Genomic DNA, 20,448 nt, shown 5'->3' with positions numbered 1-20,448 from the left:
GGTGTGTGTGTGTGTGTGTGTGTGTGTGTGTAGCCCTAGTAGTGTGTGTGTGTGTGTGTGTGTGTGTGTAGCCCTAGTAGTGTGTGTGTGTGTGTGTGTAGCCCTAGTAGTGTGTGTGTGTGTGGCCCTAGTAGTGTGTGTGTGTGTGTGTGTGTGTGTGTGTGTGTGTGTGTGCGCGCAGCCCTCGTAGTGTGTGTGTGCAGCCCTAGTAGTGTGTGTGTGTGTGTGTGTGTGTGTGTGTGTGTGTGTGTGTGTAGCCCTAGTAGTGTGTGTGTGTGTGTGTGTGTGTGTGTGTGTGTGTGTAGCCCTAGTAGTGTGTGTGTGTGTGTGTGCAGCCCTAGTAGTGTGTGTGTGTGTGTGTGTGTGTGTGTGTGTGCAGCCCTTGTAGTGTGTGTGTGTGTGTGTGTGTGTGTGTAGCCCTAGTAGTGTGTGTGTGTGCAGCCCTGGTAGTGTGTGTGTGTGTGTGTGTGTAGCCCTAGTAGTGTGTGTGTGTGTGTGTGTGTGTAGCCCTAGTAGTGTGTGTGTGTGTGTGTGTAGCCCTAGTAGTGTGTGTGTGTGTGTGTGTGTGTGTGTGTGTGTGTGCAGCCCCAGTAGTGTGTGTTGGTGTGTGTGTGCGCAGCCCTAGGTGTGTGTGTGTGTGTGCAGCCCTAGTAGTGTGTGTGTGTGTGTGTGTGTGTGCGCAGCCCTAGTAGTGTGTGTGTGTGTGTGTGCGCAGCCCTAGTAGTGTGTGTGTGTGTGTGTGTGCGCAGCCCTAGTAGTGTGTGTGTGTGTGCAGCCCTAGTAGTGTGTGTGTGCTCAGCCCTGTGTGTGTCTGCTGCTGTTCTGAGCTTCTCTGTGTACTTTTCCTGCTCAGGGTCAAAAAGCACCTGACGTGACTGTTCCCCTGGGGGAGGAGCTGATGTTTATATTCCCGGCCTATAATTGGTGCAGATTTTAGCTTTGTAGTGAAAAGCTGTGTAATCGGAGCTAACAGGTGGCACGTGGTGGGCACTGGGGCAAATGGCTGTCCTGAGATTGTCATGACATGTGAATGGACCTGTCAGGCGGACTGATGGGAGAGAACAGTACGTACAGTATTTCTGGGACAAGACCGCGTGCTATAGTAGTTTAGGCCGTTCCGCTGTCATAAGGCTGAAGACAAATACATTTTATACAGGTCTGTGGGGCCTGTTTGGAAAGGGGGCTGAATGGTTGAATGATGGCTATAAAATTCATTATGCAAGCAGGTTACGTTGATTGTCAAAGCGCCGTTTCAACCAATTTTAGAGACTTGAGGTGCGTACACACATCCAATTTTGAATGTCCAATTTAGCACCTGCATGTATTATGGGAGCTCAGCTACACATTCTGTTCATAAGCTGAATACTTGACTAACAACGCAGGAAGACGGATTACAGCGATGTTCCCCGATCCATCTTCCTGCCGGTGGGTATAAGGGACAGCACGTGACTGGCGCAAACGAGAGTTTAAACGACCGCGGTACCTCTGCACGGGAGTCATCTGAGATCTTAAAGATCCAATCCACCATGATGGTCATTGTTGCCAAAAAGTTTGTGCAATCGTGTGCCTTTACCCATGTCACAAGATTGTGCAAACAATTGCTTGTTGCTTGAAAAAAATAACTCAGTGGGTACGTATTCAAAATCTGTTAGCCCTCTTTAGTCAATCAAGATTGGATGTGTATACTAGGCATTCCATTTTCCACAATCGATGCATCCTTGAATCCTGTGTGAAAGGACCTCCTGTCGTGAAAATCTTAAAATGTAAAACACATGTAAACCTACACAAATAAGTATGTTTCTTCCAGAGTAAAATGAGCCATAAATTACTTTTCTCCTATGTTGCTGTCACTTACAGTGGGTAGTAGAAATCTGACATTACCGACATATTTTGGACTAGCCCATCTTTTCTTGGGGGTTCTCAGGGTTTTCTTTATTTTTAAAAGCCCTTAGTGAATGGCAGTTGCTCCGTTCAACCACCATAAAAGTGTACAATGAGCAGGGAGACTGGCCAGCATCTTTATGTAAATCTTTTTCAGGGAATGTCTTTATAAAAAATTTAAGGCCATGCTGAGAATCTCCCATGGAGAGATGGACTAACCCAAAACCTGTCGGTTATGTCATATTTGTACTACTTACTGTAAGTGACAGCGACATAGGAGAAAAGTCATTTATAGCTCATTTTACTCTGGGAGAAATGTACTTCTTATTTGTATGTATTTTAAGATTTTCGTGACAGTTCCTCTTGAACATGTCCAAAGCGGTGACGCAATGCAAACCTATAACAGTGGACAACTTTTGCAGAGGCGCACGCAGGCGGGACAGTTCATCATAGTAATGCTGTTATGACCTGTCTGATGCAGCGGATATGTGTGAACGTTCCGTGGACAGCTTGTTTCTTCTCCCCTCTGGATTCAGCAGATAAGCAGGTCGGTTGTGAGTGACCATGTGACTCCCGAAATGGGAAGGACAAAGTATGCCAGCCTGCATTTCTCAGCATCCCTGCACTATAGAAGAAACAAACAATGTTCCTGTGTCCGGAGGTGGAGCTTGTAGTTCACAGGAAGCAGATGGGGAGCAAATGTAAAGGTTGCGCACACTCATCCAGAGAGGAGAACTTACCAACACAATCTGTACATAGCATGCAAAATCTGTCGGCTCTCCTACAACATGGAGGTCAAATTGGCCAATCCATATTGGGTGTGTGTATGCACTCTAAGATCTTAGAGTAAGCGAGGTTCGAAATGCAGTATGCTATTGGCCATATAGCTCTCCGCCTCCCCACCCAACCATCTGTGTGAAGTACATCGTTGTCCGCAGCAGCCACAGTTCATAGAATCTGACCGTGTAGCGCCCTCCCAGACACAATGCATTCTGGGAGCTATAGTACGTACGTCTCCTTGGCAGTAGTGCTCGCATGTACTACAGCTCCCGGCATGCATTGCGGTTGGGAGCGCTACACAGGCCTCTGGATAGACCTGCTGGAGCCCACTGTTCTAGCACTGGGCACCTCTGAACATTTTCAACAAGAGCTTGTCAGATATGTTCTTGCAGCCATATGGTGACTATTTTAAGGATACCCAAGGTGGCATGTAACATGAGATGGACATGGGTATGCCATTGCCAAACATACACATAACTATGCTGTCTTTTCTTTCTTTTTTTTCTCCCCCCCCCCCCCCCTTCCTCTGCCTGAAAGAGTTAAACATCAGGTATGCAAGTGGCAGTTCCTGTCTGAGTCAGGACTGGGTCAGACTACAGTGTGACCCTCACTGATGATAAATTACATTTATAAAACCCTTTCCTAGCAGAAAATGGCTTCTGAGAGCAGGAAAGAGATAAAAAGGGTCAATAGTTCATAGATTTTTAGCTCTGGCATACTTCAATGAATGTCATTGAGCAAAAACAATAAAACAGTATAAACTTAAAGTACAGTAGATTTAAATATAGAATAAAACTGTGGAATATCTTAAGTCATTTTTAGGAGGAGGCTAGAGACAATTGTTTGTTTCTTTAGTTTATTTTCTCCCCAGGGGTCCTTTAAGTATGTTCTACACATGGCCAGTAGAAGGAAACGGCTTGCGCACGCTTTTTCCCTTCCTAGTTCTGAGCATGTGCGGCCTGCGCTCGCACGTGTGCACTGCGGCCGCACACAGACGAGCGCAGCTACTAAAAATAAGAGGGTCAGCAACGGTGTGTTCAGGGTGGATCTGTGAAGACTCTGGAGAAGATGGAGGCGGGCTTCCTGTTGCTTAGGTAAGAATCTAACTTGTATCTACAGCAATCCTGTATCCCGGAGAAAAATGTTATAAGTTCAGTGGCAGAGTTGTAGCCGTGCCTGTGTGAATGGGGTGATATGCTGCATTGCAGACATTCCTCAGTACAGGGGCTGTGTGGCTGAACACTTGCTGTGTCATGCTGAGCAGACAATGAATGATGATGTAAATTTAGCAGTGTGAGATTGGGAAGAGTGGAGATTAAGCTGGCAGGAAAGCTGCTTTGCTCGGGGGTGATGGGAGGTTGCAGCGTGAAGGAGCAGCCTGAGATTAAACTCCGGAAGACTATACAGGTGACCTTTGCTATGTGCCTTGCTGAGAGCTTGTAAAGTAAACTCTCTCACTAGATATAGTGTGGAGTCACATGACTGCCTTTGTCCCTCTCTCCAGGTACATCTGCAGACTCAGCAGGAGGTGCAGAAGAGGATGACTGGAATGGCCCTGACTGTTATAAAGAACGACGGCTTCTTTGCGCTCTACAATGGCCTCAGTGCCTCCCTCTTCAGGCAGGTGAGATCCGTGTACGCAAGAATGAAAATGCACAAAGTCCTAAAGCAATTGTGGAAAAAACAAAAAGTAAATACACCTGAATGAACCTGAACCGAGTAAAAACATTTCAAATAAACACATGATGAACCTGCAAATGAATACGACATACTTACCTTGCCACCAGTTCCTCTCAGAAGCTCACCATTTTCTTCTTACCTCCAGTTCTGACAAGACTTTGTCAGAACTTAAATATGTCAGTTGCTGTCAGTTGTAACTGAATTGCAAAGTAATGTCAATGTTTCCCTATAGCTCCAGTGAGCGATATTACAGTTTCAGTGTGCTGTCCAGGAAGCTGTTATGGGGTAACGGCCATTTTTAAAATTGAAGACCGAGAAATCCATTGATCAGAGTGGACAAATGGGACGCAGGAGAGGAGAATGAGGTTGAGGAGTAGACTGCACGGGAGGTAAGTATGATCTGTGTATGTTTTTCTTTGACTTTTTTTTTATTTTCAGTTCAGATTTGCTTTAAAGGGGAACTGAAGGGAGAGGTATATGGAGGCTGTCATGTTTATTTCCTTTTAGACAATACCAGTTGCCTGGCAGCCCTGCTGATCCTCTGCCTCTAATACTATTAGCCATAGCCCCTGAACAAGCATGCAGCAGATCAGGTGTTTCAGTGGTTCAGACTTATAAGTCTGATCTGACAAGACTAGCTGCATGCTTGTTTCTGGTTTTAATCAGATACTACTGCAGAGAAATAGACCAGCAGGGCTGCCAGGCAACTGGTATTGATTAAAAGGAAATAAACATGACAGCCTCCATATACCTCTCTCTTCAGTTCCCCTTTAAGCTTTTTACCTACTTCAATAACCAGGAGATAGTTTGAAGTTTATACTTTAAGAAAACCTGTGAGATTTGCTTCATCTGCAGATTTATTTACTTTGAAAATTGCGCAAAAGGTGGATCAGCGCAACACCAGGCCGCCTCCGAATGGCCTCCAATCAGAGGTGCGCTGAGCCCCCCCAGAAACTACAAACGCACCTTGAACCCAAACAGAAGCTCTGCATATACACCAAAAGCATGGCTGTTAAGTGGGAGCAGCTGACCAAAAGCTTCTCCACTTAACAGCCATGCTTTTGGTGTATATGCAGAGCTTCTGTTTGGGTTCAAGGTGCGTTTGTAGTTTCTGGGGGGGCTCAGCGCACCTCTGATTGGAGGCCATTCGGAGGCGGCCTGGTGTTGCGCTGATCCACCTTTTGCGCAATTTTCGATTTTATTTGATTAGCCGCACCCAGGCTATGCATATACATAGGTTAGGATTTAGTTAGTGTTAGGCCCCGCCCATGGAGGATCGACTTCTTCGCAGTGGGAGGGACGAGTACTTAATAGGTTGCATGCAAGCTGTTACAGGAAACTAACATCCTCCTCTAGTGGTAGACAGGTCATGTGTATGCTCGGTGTGTATTCGACTCCACAAGTGGGGCTTGCACTCTTTTGCAGGTAGGCACTTGCCTGTTTTTAAGTAGCGCTGTTCATTTCCTTGCTATGTACAGATTTATTTACTTGTAATATGGGGAAAAGGACAGTACATGGCACCAAATGCAGCAGGGCAGACCAACCGGAGCCGGGAACAGGCGTGTGCTGATCCAATAGACTTGCACTGTAGAACGAAAAGAAAAGCAGCGCTACGCCTCCTTAACATACCCTTTATTTCCAGTTGAATGTACAGCAGGTACAGAGCAGTGGGGGGTATCAAGTGCATGACAGCTGTTTCGCTGGTTAAACCAGCTTCTTCAGAGGCAGAATATACAAGATTTAGATGTCTACATTGGGAGGGGTGTGCCTCGATCCTAAGGAGCTATTCATGACCTCATATGTCAGGCTGTGCACTTGCACGGTCCCAATTGGGCTCCAGCAAAAGTAGCTGAGCCCGATGGGGTCCATGCTACGGCGCAGGCACAGATGGAAAGCTCCCCTGCAGTAGCCCAGACACACTTGAGCCTGGCTTTTCTTGAAGAAAGCCAAGCAGAACTAGATGTTTTTCAAGGGTCCCATCGCTGGAGCAGGCTTGCGGAGGATGACTGGGGATGATTATTAGGATCCTGAGGCTTACCCTTTCCAAGGTACGTACCTCGCTATGGGCACTACGCTCAGGTTAGCGATGCAGAGCGATGGAGCACAGCAGGCGTTTTTACTCACCTCCCGTGGGATCCCGTTACTGGAGGGGTATGGGCCGGTTCACACGGACGCTTGGCGGCGTCTACCGCCAAGCGTTCGGGACCCTTTGGCTAAACTCTCCCATTCAAGTGAATGGGAGCGTTTAGCATTGCATGGTTACCGTCGATTGCATAAACGCGGCGTTCCGATCCCGATTTAACGCGTCGTTTCGGCCGTCCCTAGACGCCGCATGCGACGTCCAGGGACGGTTAGCCGTCGCGGCTTCATGTCCCCTGCGGGGACGACAAACGCCGTTCGCAACGATCTCCGTACTGCCGCCACCGAACGGGATGTCACAGGGCGACGCGACTTCATGGCCGCCCAACGCAGCCTGCCGTCTGTGTGAACCGGCCCTATAGCAAGCAGGACGGGGGTCGCAGCGGTCAGCGGGGAGGGTGGAAGTCGTTCCCCGCCCCCCACCACCACCACCACCTGTGTCCGTCGTTCCGTGCTACCCCCACCCCCTCAAGCTAGTTTCCGCAAAAGTAACTAAAATGCTTGTGTTTGCCATCTTTCTACTTTCGCTTGCCGTGTCACTGCCTGCAATGCCGCCCTCTATACTTCGGAGGGCGGCATTGCAGGCAGTGATGCGGCGAGCGGAAGTAGGGAGAAGGTAAGCTCGCCGCCGCACACAAGCCTCTTAATTCCTTTTGCCCAAACTAGCTGGAGAGAGGGGGACACACACGTCCCCGCTGACAGCTGCCACCCCGTCCTGCCTGCTATACCCCTCCACCATGGCCGCCCCCTCTCCCCCCACAGGCTGTGACACAGAAACGGATCCGTTTCTGTTTCCAAATTTGCCTGTGTAGAGGGGGATCAGTTTTCCCATTGCCTGCCACTACCCCTGCCTGTATCAGGGCCCAGATACGTTGCGTGAAAACGCCGCAGATCCGGACCTTCCGTTCAGGTTTTAAAAAACGGGTCCACGCAAACGCAGAAGGATCCTTTGTTTTTCTTTTTTTTTTTTTTTGTGAAGATTGCTGCTATTTTTAACATTGCTATCCGTGGCTCCGGTTTTGATCAGGTTTTAAAAATGGAGCCACGAATACGTTTCTGGACCTAGTGTGGACCAGGCTTTACAGTTCTTCTTGATTACTCTGGAATTGCACTTTAAAGCACCCCTGTTACCTGCGGCAGAGCTGCTTGTGGTAAGCATGGAGGTACACTCATGCTGGATCGTGCTGTGTGTATTTCCCGGCTGGGTCTCCTTGAACCCCTTTTGCCATTCCCGGTTTTGATTGCCACAATCCACTCTTGTTGCCAGTAAATGTTTATAGGTGAATAATACCCCCGTTCTTCCTCATTGTTTGTTATTTCTGTCAGCGCACATGGTGTGAATGCAGTTAGGACACACAGGTTAAGTAAGTCTCATTATTTGTCATTGTGTAAGAGCTAATGGACAGGTTTCCCCCACGTGCTCCGCTGAGCCGGTACAGCGACTCTCTCTGTTCCCGTGGCTGGGAAGACCTGTGTTCTGGTAAATGTGCAGGAAGTGAAAGTATCAATAGTGATTATAGCGGGTGATGTGACTGCAGCCATTGTCCTGGAGCCAGCAGCGTGCAGCCCGGGGCAAACTGAGCTCTTTACAAAAGTGTTTGATGATAAAACAGGGAGTGTTTAATGATTATGAGTATGATTTTAGTAAACATTGAGAGTTCGCTTTGAAGAGGGAAACCTCTAGATCCTGCAGAGGCTTCAACTGTCCCCCTCCGGACCACCGCTACTGCCTGGGACCCTCTAAATCAGGGTGTCAGACTCAAATACACAGTGGGCCAAAATTGAAAACTAGGGCCTAGTTGTGGGCCTAGCCTGTAGAGTTCCCTGTAGTCTAGTTGCTCCCCTATACAGTTCCCTGGTGTCTAATGTCCCTCCCTCCTTGATAGTTTCCTGGTGTCTAGTGGTCTCCCTTCCTCTCCCATACAGTTACCTGGACTGTAGTGGCCGCCCTTCCTCTCCCATACAGTTTCCTGGTGTCTAGCGAGCTTTACCATGTGGCTTCATAGTTTGTATGCTTAGCGATGTGGGCTTAGGCTACATACACACTTGAGATAAAAGTCTTTGGAAAAGGCAAGATCACAGACCAAATTTACCCCATTCCATGTAGTTTAACAGACTTTCATCTGCATATCTGACAATCTGCAGATCTGAAGATCCATCCTGGTGAATCTGATCTGCAGATGAATGTCTGTTAAACAAGGTGTGTATGAGGATCTGCAGATATAATAGACGATGAATGCATTTTGCAGGAACAGATCTTTTGCAGATACTGATCTGTTGAATGTGTACAGCATCTGTGTGTGCAGCACCTTGCAAAGATTTCTGTCTGATGTGGAGTTCAGCTCCATAGAATAGACTGTGTAGGTATGGCTCTCATACTACATGGAAGGGGGTAAAATTGGTCTGTGATCTTGCCTTTTCCAAAGACTTTTTTTTTTTTTTTTTTTTTAATCTCAAGTGTGTATGTAGCCTTAGTGTTCAGGTGCTCGCGAGCCTAATATAGACATGTTGTCATCAAGCAGGCAGACAAATGACAGCGCTCAAGGCTGCACCTGAAATGAAAACCAACAGAGGCAAGCAGAGAGCCCCTCTGGGGCTAAATCCATGCATTGAATGCAAAACAGATGCAATTATGTACTAATTCTAATCTAATCTAAAAGATTTTTACTACATATTGAAGCAATGAATGCAGCTAGCCACAGGTATACTTGCGTTCGATTTGTACAGTGGGAGACATGGCGGTGCTTTCATACAGAGGCTGTACCCAAATGATTTATCTCCATGAATGTGCAGAGCTCCAGAAACTGGACAACTTTACACAACTAGCACTCAAACTGGTATAACAAAGGAGGATGTTAGCTTCAGTAAATAATTTGTGCACAGATTATTCCCTGTTGGACTTCCCCACGCGATGACGGACTTAATATAGACATGTATGCTCTAGAAGTTTGTGTCTGGGGAAAAACAAACACAGAGACAGCCAGAGCCCTCATGGTGCAGTGAGTCACAATAGGAAAAAGAAAGCAAAAAATGAAATGTGTACTCACAAAGGAAGGTTGCAGAAGGGCAACCAACCGCTGTAGGCAGGTGGAGAACTTTAAACCCGACTCCACTTGGGTGTCAAAGCAAGCTGTTGGTGTCAAGGCAAGCTGGGTGTGGTCGGGCTCTTGATGGAAAAAGGAACTGGATAGGCTTAGAGGTGGCTAGGCCACATAAGACCCAGGCAGTGTACCCCTCCAAGGGAGGGTGAACGGCACAAGGGGAGAAGTGGCACCCAGGGATTGATAAAACAGTTAAAATCCGTTAAAAAGAGAAATAATTGAGGTAATTTCCCTGAAATGAAGACAAATAATACGATTAATGGCTTTTAATGTGCACTGGCGATGCGTTTCGTGGGACTGCGCTTACTTCCTCAGGCCAAATAAGTGCCCTGGCAGTGCTTAACTGCATCTAAACTTTTTAACTGGTTTTAACTTGGTGTTATTATACCCTGGGCACCTCTTTTCCCCTTGTGTAGACTAAATGGATCGCTTTTCAGTTTTGATTTAAACTCCTCCAGCGTTGGGTGTCTTGGGTGTGGCGAGGTGTTCCAAAGGGTAGGGGCAGCATGACAGAAGGCTCTGATGCTACATGCAGCTAATCCTGGTCAATGGCAGCAGACAGCTCCCTGCACATTGCTTTGATTGCTAAATAAATAAACTTGGAATCAGCACTTTTGTAGTGGGAATAGATGTGATAAGATGATTATTCATATTTTTGCACACCTTGGACTTCTCTAGCAGGCTGAATAGTGTGTTTGAATCTCCATAGATCACATACTCCATGACACGCTTCGCCATCTATGAGACTGTACGAGACAAACTGGCCCAGGACAGCAAGGCCCCGCTCCCGTTCTACCAGAAGGTTCTACTTGGCGCATTTGGCGGTGAGTACAAACCAGAGGAGTCCTCATTGTAAGGATGTAAAAGAAGACCTGTAGTGCAAATACCGTAATGAAATTGTTTTTTTTTTTTAATTATACAGTATTCATTCATAAATTATTTAGTCAGTATTTCCCCGTTGTAAAATCTTTCCTCAACCTGACTTACATTCTGAAAAGGTGGTGACCTCTTTAGTCCTGTCAGGTGCAGCTCAGCAGAATGTTTTTGTTTTTTTCTGAGAATTACAAAGCCAGTAGAAAATATAGTTGGGTTTCCCAGAATCCTCTGGTTTCTTAGAATTTGCATGCCACCCAAAATCATTTGCATCCCATTTAACATCTCTACTTAAAGGGGGCCGTCAGCCTAAACCTACTGTTCAGTTACATTTATGTTAATTAAAATACAGTAGGTAATATAATCTCTTACCCACCCTGTTTTAAAAGAACAGGCAAATGTTTGTGATTTCATGGGGGCAGCCATCTTTTTGGTTGAAAGGAGGTGACAGGGAGCATGATACACAGTTCCAACTGTCCTGTGTCCTGAGCACCCCTCCCAGCTCCGTGCACTAGGCTTCAAATCTCAAATTAAAAAAAAAAAAAAAAAGTTTGCTGTCAGTATAGGGTCAGAGTAAATTGTTGTTTTCATTCATTTTCCTGATCCTCGTTGACAGTTGAGTTGCGAGATATTAAGTACTGTTTCTGATCATTTCTTTGACCTAAAGTGTATTGAGGATTTTATTCTGCTGCTATTACCTGTACGGTACAGACAGTATTACTATAGTAGACCTATAATGGTTCTTTTTAGGAATAGATCTTCGGAGAATCTCATTAGCTTGGCTCACATGTGATCTGTGCTCCTCTGATGTCTGCGTGTTTCTCGCCAGTGCTGTGAGCTTGCATCTTCCTTACAGCCGGGATAAGGATTTGGCAATCGGCCTCTTAAGTCTTTCCAGCCAGATTAGATGACTGCAGATTAAGTACATGACTAATGCACAGGACAAGTGATAGGATTACAGACTAGATCCTCTCTGCTAATCCGTCTCTCTGCAGATCTCGGGCTGCCCAGACGCCGGGGAGAGACTCTGCTGGTTTGATGTCACGCCTGAGACGCTGAGCTGTAATGAAAGTGTGACAGTAAGCGGAACAGAGACTGCAGGGAGTCAGTGTGAACCTGATGCGCAACATTCAACACAGAACACTAAATACAGGGGGAATCAACGGTGATGAGCACCGTGCAACCTCAATTCTGGCACCCCTGAGGGTCTGCCACACTTTTTTTTTTTTTTAAAAGGTTTTCACTTGGGGCTCGTTTCCACTAAGAGATTAATTTATACCATTTCCACTATTGTGGTCCTGCTGAGTGTATGGGCGCAATTATTGTGGTGCGTTTGTATCGGGAAGGGGGGGGGGGATTGTGGGAAAAATCGCATCATGGCATGATTGCTCTGTGATCTTCTTTTGAGCCTATACTCTGTGTAGGAGGCCAATCGAATGACAATGCAGCAGGCTCTGCGATTTGTGCCCGGGGGAAATCATTTTGCCAACACAGCGCACAAAGTGTACCTAGCGTCTTGCTATCCCATCGTGATTGGATCGCAAAATGCACTCGGTGGTAGGGTGGGTAAATAAGATGCAAATAATTTCGAGTTGATGCAGAGTTATGCAAATTTATGCACCTTAACTACTTGAGGGCCACAGTGTTAACCTCCCTAGCGTTCTGATTATGCGCATGGTTTTTTAAACTTTTTTTTTTTTTTTAATCATGTAGCTAGCCTAGTGCTAGCTACATGATCCCCCCCCCTCCCCTCCCCCCAGCCAAATCTCACCCACCCTTCCGATCGCCGCCGGCGATCATGGCCGTCAGGAAATCCCCGTTCTGAACGGGATTTTCTGCAGGGCTTCCCCCGTCGCCATGGCGACGAACGGAATGACCTCATCGATGTCATAGGGAGTCCCGATCCACCCCTCAGCGCTGCCTGGCACTGATTGGCTACTACGCGGCGGCGAGTGGCGGCGACCGGAGCAAACACGCAGCTAGCAAAGTGCTAGCTGCGTGTTTGAAAAAAAATAATTATCAAAATCGGCCCAGTAGGGCCTGAGCGGTGCCCTCTAGATTCTCTCATCCAGAACGCTAGGGAGGTTAACCCCCCCCCCCCCCCCCCCCCCCTAAAGACCAGGTTCTTTTTTTACTTCATTGGCCACTGCAGCTTTAAAGAGACACTGAAGCGAAAAAAAAATTGTGATATTATGATTTGTATGTGTAGTACAGCTAAGAAATAAAACATTAAGATCAGATACATCAGTCTAATTGTTTCCAGTACAGGAAGAGTTAAACTCCAGTTGTTATCTCTATGCAGAAAAGCCATTAGGCTCTACAACTTTCAAAGTCCTGGAGAGGGCTGTTATCTGACTTTTATTATCTCAGCTGTAAGTAAACAAATGTCTTTTTCTCTGCCAGAGGAGAGGTCATTAGTTCATAGACTGCTCTGAAAGACTCATTTTGAATGCAGAGTGTTGTGTAATCTGCACATATTATAGAATGATGCAATGTTATAAAACACACTATATACCTGAAAATAAAAATATGAGAATATTTTCTTTGCTGCTAATCTTCTAGTAATTATTCATAGTACACAACCAATTCATTATATTATTATTTTTTTTCGCTTCAGTGTCTCTTTAAGGCCAAGCTGCAGGGCTGCACAACACAGCACACGAGTTATACCCCCCAGATCGCGCCACAGTTTTTTGTTTTTTTTTTAAATGCCTTTTTTACTTTCTATTCCCTGATCTCTCCCCCTCCCTCCCCCCGCCCAGCCAATCAGGGTGATCAGCTGTCATAGGCTTCAGCCTATGACAGCCGATCACTGCCTAGCCTATGGAGGGGACAGCCGTGTCACACAGCTGTCCCTAGTACAGCGCTGCTGCAGATCGCAGTGCTGTACATGTAATGATCGCAGTGCTGTACATGTAAATAGACGGCGATCACGCCGTCTAACAGTCTCCCGAGCTGAAGGCGGACTCCAATTGGCGTGGAGCGGTCGTAGAGTAGTTAAAATGGACCAATCAAATTTTTACCTCATTTTTGAGCTGCATACATGTTGGAGTTGAAAGTTATTTCAGATGTGCCTACATGGATTGAACTTTGTATGCTATACACAGTGAATCTAGTTGATCAGCTGGGGCCTTGTGCAAAGCCTGTTTTTCATAAATGACTTTTTACAACCACACACATCTGCATATGAGTAAATAACACAGCAAAGACAATGGCCTCAGACTCTGACCCCAGCCCCCGCAAATGGCCATTGAGGAGAAAGCTGAGAGGAAACTGAGTTATCTGGTTTGTCAACACAAGAGTTTCTGGGAAGGACCTGGCCTCTTTCAACTGAAACCAAATCATCTCTACAACCAGGTTTGAGGAGCTGCTTAATCTGGAATGGCGAAGGGCTGTGCTAACTGCAAGTGGACAACTGCTACAACAACCCCAACAGGTTCCTATCCTCCCCCAGCTGCTAAGGGCAGGAACTATTGAGGTATAACACAGAGGAGGGGTCTCTATACCTGGGGTAGCCAGATATAAGACAATGCTTGGGAAGCTCTGACTCTCTTGGAAGGCGGACATGGACTGTGGGACAGAAAGGGGCTCAGCTAATGAAAGTGTGTGACTGTGCATAGGGTATATAGAGCCATTATGTGAGGCACATACTTTGTATGATCTAACTTGTACATATGTATATTTGTAAATAAACCCATTTTATTTAACCCCTTTGAAACGTCCTCAAGTGTCTGGTCATTAACATAGAAATAAGTTAACATAAGCTAGAGCACATTCTACAATACATTTGCATAATGCTGCATCAGCTCAAAATTATTTGCATCTCACTGACCATCTCTATTCAGTAGAAAATAGCCCTATGGGCTGCTTTGCAATTTGAAATGCATCCACGCTGTGATTAGATCACAAAACTTCGAACAATTCATTCCACGACCTTCCCCACAAAAGGGGTCTAGCGCGCGCGTGGGTGGTGGTGGTGGGGGGGGGGGAGGGGGTGTTAGGGATGTAAGTGGAAACCTACACAATACAAAGTTTCACCACACAGACATCACTCCTTCTTGTCTGCCTCAGCACCATTTCAGAAGAATGCCTCAGGCGATCACGCCAAACCTGTTGAATCTCGCAAAGGGGCGGGGTCACTCCCTGTGACGTTGGGGAAGTCATTTCTCTGGCATCTGGTTCATTTATCAGCAGCTAGAGGCTTTGATAAGTTAAACGACGGAGAGGGATATGGAGGCTGCCATATTTATTTCCTTTTAAACAATACTAGTTGCCTGGCTGTCCTGCTGATCGCTCTGGCATACAGTAATGTTTAAATCACCCGCCTTAAACAAGCATGCTGCTACTCCATACAGACTTCAGTCAAGAGCACCCCATCTGCAGGCTTGTTCAGGGTCTATTGGGGAACGTATTAGACAGGATCAGCAGGGCTGCCAGGCAATCTGTATTTTATAAAAGGAAATAAATATGGCAGCCTCCATGTGTCTCTCACCTCAGCTGCCCTACCCGGGTGAGCTGAGATTTGCTTGTCAGCAGGAGGTGAAGCAGCCGGGGAGATTCTCAGACCTTGGGGCAGGTAAAACCAGTAATGCCGTGTAATTGTATTGCCTGTAATTAGAATGGAGCGGTTTGTCTCCTTTCTCATTGAATGATCTACAGAAGTGCTGTTATGACAGGCGTGTCAGTGTCTTGTCCAGTGATTGGCTGCAGGGTGTTAGTCCAGCTGGTCACGGCTGTTGGTCAGACGTCACACATGGTCGCTCTCTAAAGTCAGCCCGGCATTAAAGGGAACCAGAGACTAAGCACCCTCATGTATTTTACCATATATATCAGTGGGAACATTAGAGAAAACACCTACCTTGCTTTCTGTTTCATTCTGCACTGCACAGCTTGCTTCTAATCAGCCCTGATAAATTTCCCGACTGAGCATTCAGTCTGGCTTGCTCAGGAATATTTATAGCTCAGTCCATGTTCTCTCATGTCTTTTCAAGTCCAAGCCTGCCCCCTGCTGGCTCTGCTCAGGAATCATTATAGCCGAGTTATTATAGCAAAGCCAGACTGAATGCTCAGTCCAGGATTTTATCAGGTGTGATAAACAAGCTGTGCAGTGCAGAATGAAACAGAAAGCAGGGTAGGTGTTTTCTCTGTTTACCACTGATCTATATGGTAAAATACATGAGGGTGCTTCGTCTCTGGTTGACTTTAAAGAGGAACTCCAGTGACCATGTAATAATAAAAAAAAGTGCTTAATTATTACAAGAATTATTATACCATAAATGATTTAGTCAGTGTTTGCCCATTGTAAAAGCTTTTCTCTCCCTGATTTACATTCTGACATTTATCACATGGTGACATTTTTACTGCTGGCAGGTTATGTCACTGGCAGGAGATGCTGCTTGCTTTTTTTGGCAGTTGGAACCAGCTGCAAACTGCTGTTATTTCCCACGATGCAATGAGGTTCCCAGACTGGAAACTGCCAGGACCATGGTCCTGACATCACACTGTGGGAGGGGTTTCACCACAATATCAGCAATACAGCGCCCCCTGATGATCCGTTTGTGAAAAGTAAAATATTTCTCATGTGAAAGGGGGTATCGGCTACTGATTGGGATGAAGTGCAGTTCTTTTTTTGTCTTTCAGGGTTTACAGGGGGCTTTGTGGGGACCCCGGCAGACATGGTTAATGTCAGGTGAGTGATATTTTCTGCTTTCAGCAGTATTACAGGATAGCTTACAGCTACATACACATGTGACCATCTTTATTGGCCAACCTAATCTCAGGTGGTTCGGTCATAATTGACTGGCAGAGATCGATGCTGCAATATGTGACCGGCTGAAACGATCAATTCGGCGTGCTGGAAATATCTGTCGGTTGGGTGCACGATGATGGCATTCAAAATTGACGATCAACCAACCCTGGCCAGTCTTCCTCCCCAATGGCGCCATAGCCCACCCACCCATCTGACACACTACTCTGGCTGCTTTCAATTGGAGCAGAGGCAGTGTTTCCAGCATGCCAAGCTTTTCTCACATCTCCCCCCCCCCAAAATACAGATGACTGGATTGCCCCTAAAAATGGTCTGAGACTTTGATGGACATATGACTATGGTGGGATTAGATTGAGTTCCTTTGAAGACCGTCATTGACATGACTATGTACTCTGTACAGTGCTGCAGAAGATGTCACTGCTATATAAATACATAATAATAGTATGGTAGGACGTGAAGGTGGCCACTAAGGATCCAAATTCTAGTGAAAAATCGTTTAAACAATCAAAATTCTAATCAGAATCTTTTATTTCGCCAAGCACGACTGGGCCATGCCCGGAATTGGGTTTGGCAAGTACATGGCTAGTGTGAGAACGAGCAGGACATACGATACATACATGTAAGCAGACAGGCAATATAAAGGATACAGTTACAGCATTGGACACATTTGAACACGTATATATGAAGTGTGCACCCGTGCGGTCAGGCTGGGTGCTACCAGACACCACTTGTCGTGGTTGGATGAGGAGGGATCTAAGAGTTCAGATAGTTTGCAAATGAAGGGGAAGAAACTGGTCCTGGAGCTCTGGAGCACAGTCTAGATTTGAAGATTTGGTCAAGAGGGGGAGAGGTTTCCCGATGATTCTCTTCGCTGATGACCCTCTGCAGTTTGTGTCTGTCGCTGGCGGAGGAGCCAGCATACCAGACCAGGATGGAGGAGCAGAGGACAGATTCAATTGTGGCAGTGTAGAAGCTTGTCAGAATCTCGCGGGCCATACCGAATTTTAGTTGGCGTAGGATAAATAGCCTCTGCTGGGCTTTTTTCTGGGTTGAGGTAGTGTTGGCTTTCCAAGTCAGGTCCTTAGAGATTGTCGTGCCAAGGAGGCGTGCACAGGGGCCGTTCTCCACTACCGTGCCGTCAATGCTGATCGGGGGTGGAGTGGTAGCGCATTTCCTAAAATCGACAATCCTCTCAACTGTTTATGTAGTGTTGAGGACCAGCCTGTTCTCCCTACACCAGTGGCAAATTCTGTCAATCTGGTGGCGATACTCCTGCTCATCATTCCCAGAGATGAGGCCAACGATGGAGGTGTCGTCAGCGAACTTGAGGACTTTGACGGAGTCCGCAGTGGACCTGCAATTGTTAGTGTATAGGGAGAATAGGAACAGCGACAGTGCGTTTGGAAGTGAAATTGTTCACTACACCATCAACGAACCAATCTTTGCTTCCTATCTATCACAACCAATAAGAAAATCCAAATTTCGGTTTGACAAAAAAAATCGAATTTTAGTAATTGTGCCCATCTACGGAGATTTTCAACCAATCTGATCAGATTTCTGATCACTCAAACGATTTTGCTAGAAATTGAATCGGTATTGGCCACCTCTAGACTATGGCTATGGTAGGGATTAGATTGTGAGCTCCTCTGAGGACAGTCAGTGACATGACTATGTACTCTGTAAAGTGCTGCAGAAGATGTCAGTGCTATATAAATACATAAGGGGTCTTTATCACGGTCTCTGTGGACTCTAGAAGTAAAGAGGAGGATCCATATCCCCATCCTGGCAGAGGAGGTACTGTTAGATATTTAAAAATTGCTTTTGCTACGACCTATTTTATGGATCGTATTGTTCAGCATTTGATAACTTTTATATTTTATGTAAATGGTTTAAATTACAAATGTTGTTCCTGCTGGATGCCCAATCCAGTTCAGGATTACTGTGATACTTTTACGTTATATCTCTGTTCTGATGCTTGTTTTTTTTCTTCCAGGATGCAAAATGACGTGAAGCTCCCTCCGCAAATGAGGCGCAAGTAAGTGCGCGACTTTCCTTCTAAAGGACAGAAGTGTTGTGTTTGTGCGCATCTTACACCGGATGAGAGCTGGTTGGCCAGTAAGATGCAGATAATTACTACTTTTGAATGTAAATGGGCCAATGCCAAGCTGTGTGAGATTTGCATGCAAGCCGGAATTCTTTGCACGTTATTGAGCATCTCTACAGGAAACTGCTCCTGTGTGCAAAAGAGGTGAAGCCGGAAAGTGAGATGTGATGAGTGCATGTCCATGTTACAGGTCCAGCACTCTTATTCTACATTACAAATGTCTGAGCAGTGGCGTACCTAGGGCATTTGTCACCCGGCGCTCGGTATGAAGACCAGAAAAAGCAAAGGAGCAAGTGTGGCATGCTAAGCGCTCCACGGCGGGTAATGCCAGGTATTGCCCACAGTGTAGGTAGTATAGTTACCCTAGTATAGGTAGCATAGTTTCCTCCCCTGTAAAGTTGGCCCCCTGTATAGGTAGCTAGTATACTGTAGTTTCCCCCAGTATAGGTAGTAAAGTTTCCCCAGTATAGCTAGCATAGTTGCCCACAGTGCAGGTAGTATAGTTGCTCACAGATGTCTATAGGAGTTGATGGGGAATAATTGTGTAAATAGATACAAAAAAGAGGTCGCATGCCGTTAATCAACATTTTTAGAACTTTTTCATTTTTATTTTTACTTTCTAAAAATGAGATGCAGACAACATATAATGAATAAAAAGGAACCGTATACCAGGTTCCAACAATCTAATACGTATAATGACCATAGATTAGTAGTACATTTCTTTGTTACCAGCCAATGTTGGTTGGATGATCATAATATAGCATATATCTGGATGAATTACAGGCAATACACAATACACCATATATCCTCACCAGATCATATGTATAACAATAGACATAAACAGGATCTCACGGCCAAGCACTTGGCTCGACACGTTTCGTGAAGGTAGCTTCACTTCCTCCGGAGCTGTTCAGCTCTTGATACTTGAATTATCATTTTTCTTCTTCTACGTACTGTTCTTTTCTGTTATCACATGATTGCTGTCAGAACTTGCCTCGTTCAATTTGGCAACTAGTTTGTCCTTCAGAGAGAGGTGGAGGTAGGGGGTCAGCAGATTAAGGGAAACATATGATGGTTTGAAAGTGTGTCTGTGTTGGGGGAAGGGGTGTGTGATATCTGGAAGAGGGTTTATTTTAAAGTATGTTTTAGAAGTCGGGAAGGGGGGTTAATTTTAATTGGGAAGGTAAAAGTGGGTCTAAACTCTTGCACAGCAGATAAGAAAACATTTGTTCTTTACAGCTTTACCGTGCAGTGTTTAATGCCTGGAATTCCAGGGAGCAGAGAAAGTGTTAACCTCCAGTGTTTTAGCATAGAACCTTGGCACAGTTAAGATGCAGCTGACAGCCCTGATTTACACTTCCTGATTACTTGCAGATAAAGGGGAATAAGCCAGGCTTTTCTCCGTAAGCACACAGTGTCAATTTCTCAGCAACTACATGTTTTTTTTTTAACTTAAAAGGTAGCTATGCTTTTTAAAGCAGAGAGGAAGTTCTGAGTTTAGGTCCACATTAAGGTTTGACGATGGGAGGGAATTGATTCTAACTCCTGGTACATATTAGATTAAACTTGGCCAAGGCGGCAAATAACCACCGCTTCTGCCAGGTATCCAGCTTGCGTACAGCAGCCCCCAACACCCTCTTTGGCGGCTCGGCCAGTGATCAGCCTAGTTGATTGATTTGGCAGAGAGCAATGTTCTGCCCACTCAGCTCCCTTGTGTACCGCATAGCAACAGAATGCGTTGCTTGCCTGCAGGCTAGCAATGCATCTGTACAAGCTTGGCCCTGCAGTGTAACCTGAGGGATAGAGTCCTGATCCCTGCCGGGCGACATGCGGGAAGGTTAAGGTTTGACGTCGGGAAGGAATTAATTTTAAAGCAGACCTCAGAACTTCCTCTCTGCTCTGATAAGCGACACCAACATAAACTCTAAAGAAAAACATTTGTTACTGCTTACAGAACTCCTGCAATAAATCTGCAGTGTCTACTTCCTGCTTTTGTGGAAGCAGACAAAGCTTTAACTTCCTGGGTTTACATATTAGCTGCGTCTGACAAGGACTGCTGAATTCCTTAGCTGACACAGCTGAAAGATCAAATTGCAACCTGTGATTAGTCACAGATGAGGGGG

General features: G+C 45.9%; 1 protein-coding gene across 2 annotated transcripts in view; it reads left to right on the top strand.

Annotated features, from left to right (window-relative positions):
* SLC25A10 (solute carrier family 25 member 10) overlaps nucleotides 1-20,448 on the top strand; it is a 54,599-nt gene that overhangs the window by 21,710 nt on the left and 12,441 nt on the right. For both annotated transcript variants that reach the window (XM_068264231.1, XM_068264230.1), the window contains exons 2-5: nucleotides 4,166-4,285; nucleotides 10,291-10,405; nucleotides 16,095-16,143; nucleotides 18,215-18,256. In XM_068264231.1, coding sequence (XP_068120332.1) covers nucleotides 4,166-4,285; nucleotides 10,291-10,405; nucleotides 16,095-16,143; nucleotides 18,215-18,256 — 326 coding nt within the window. The remainder of the gene's footprint in view (nucleotides 1-4,165; nucleotides 4,286-10,290; nucleotides 10,406-16,094; nucleotides 16,144-18,214; nucleotides 18,257-20,448) is intronic.

Source organism: Hyperolius riggenbachi, chromosome 12 (genome assembly GCF_040937935.1).
Source record: "Hyperolius riggenbachi isolate aHypRig1 chromosome 12, aHypRig1.pri, whole genome shotgun sequence".
NCBI lineage: Eukaryota > Metazoa > Chordata > Amphibia > Anura > Hyperoliidae > Hyperolius > Hyperolius riggenbachi.
Note: the sequence above shows the minus strand (reverse complement) of the source record. Positions and strands in the feature narration are given on the sequence as shown.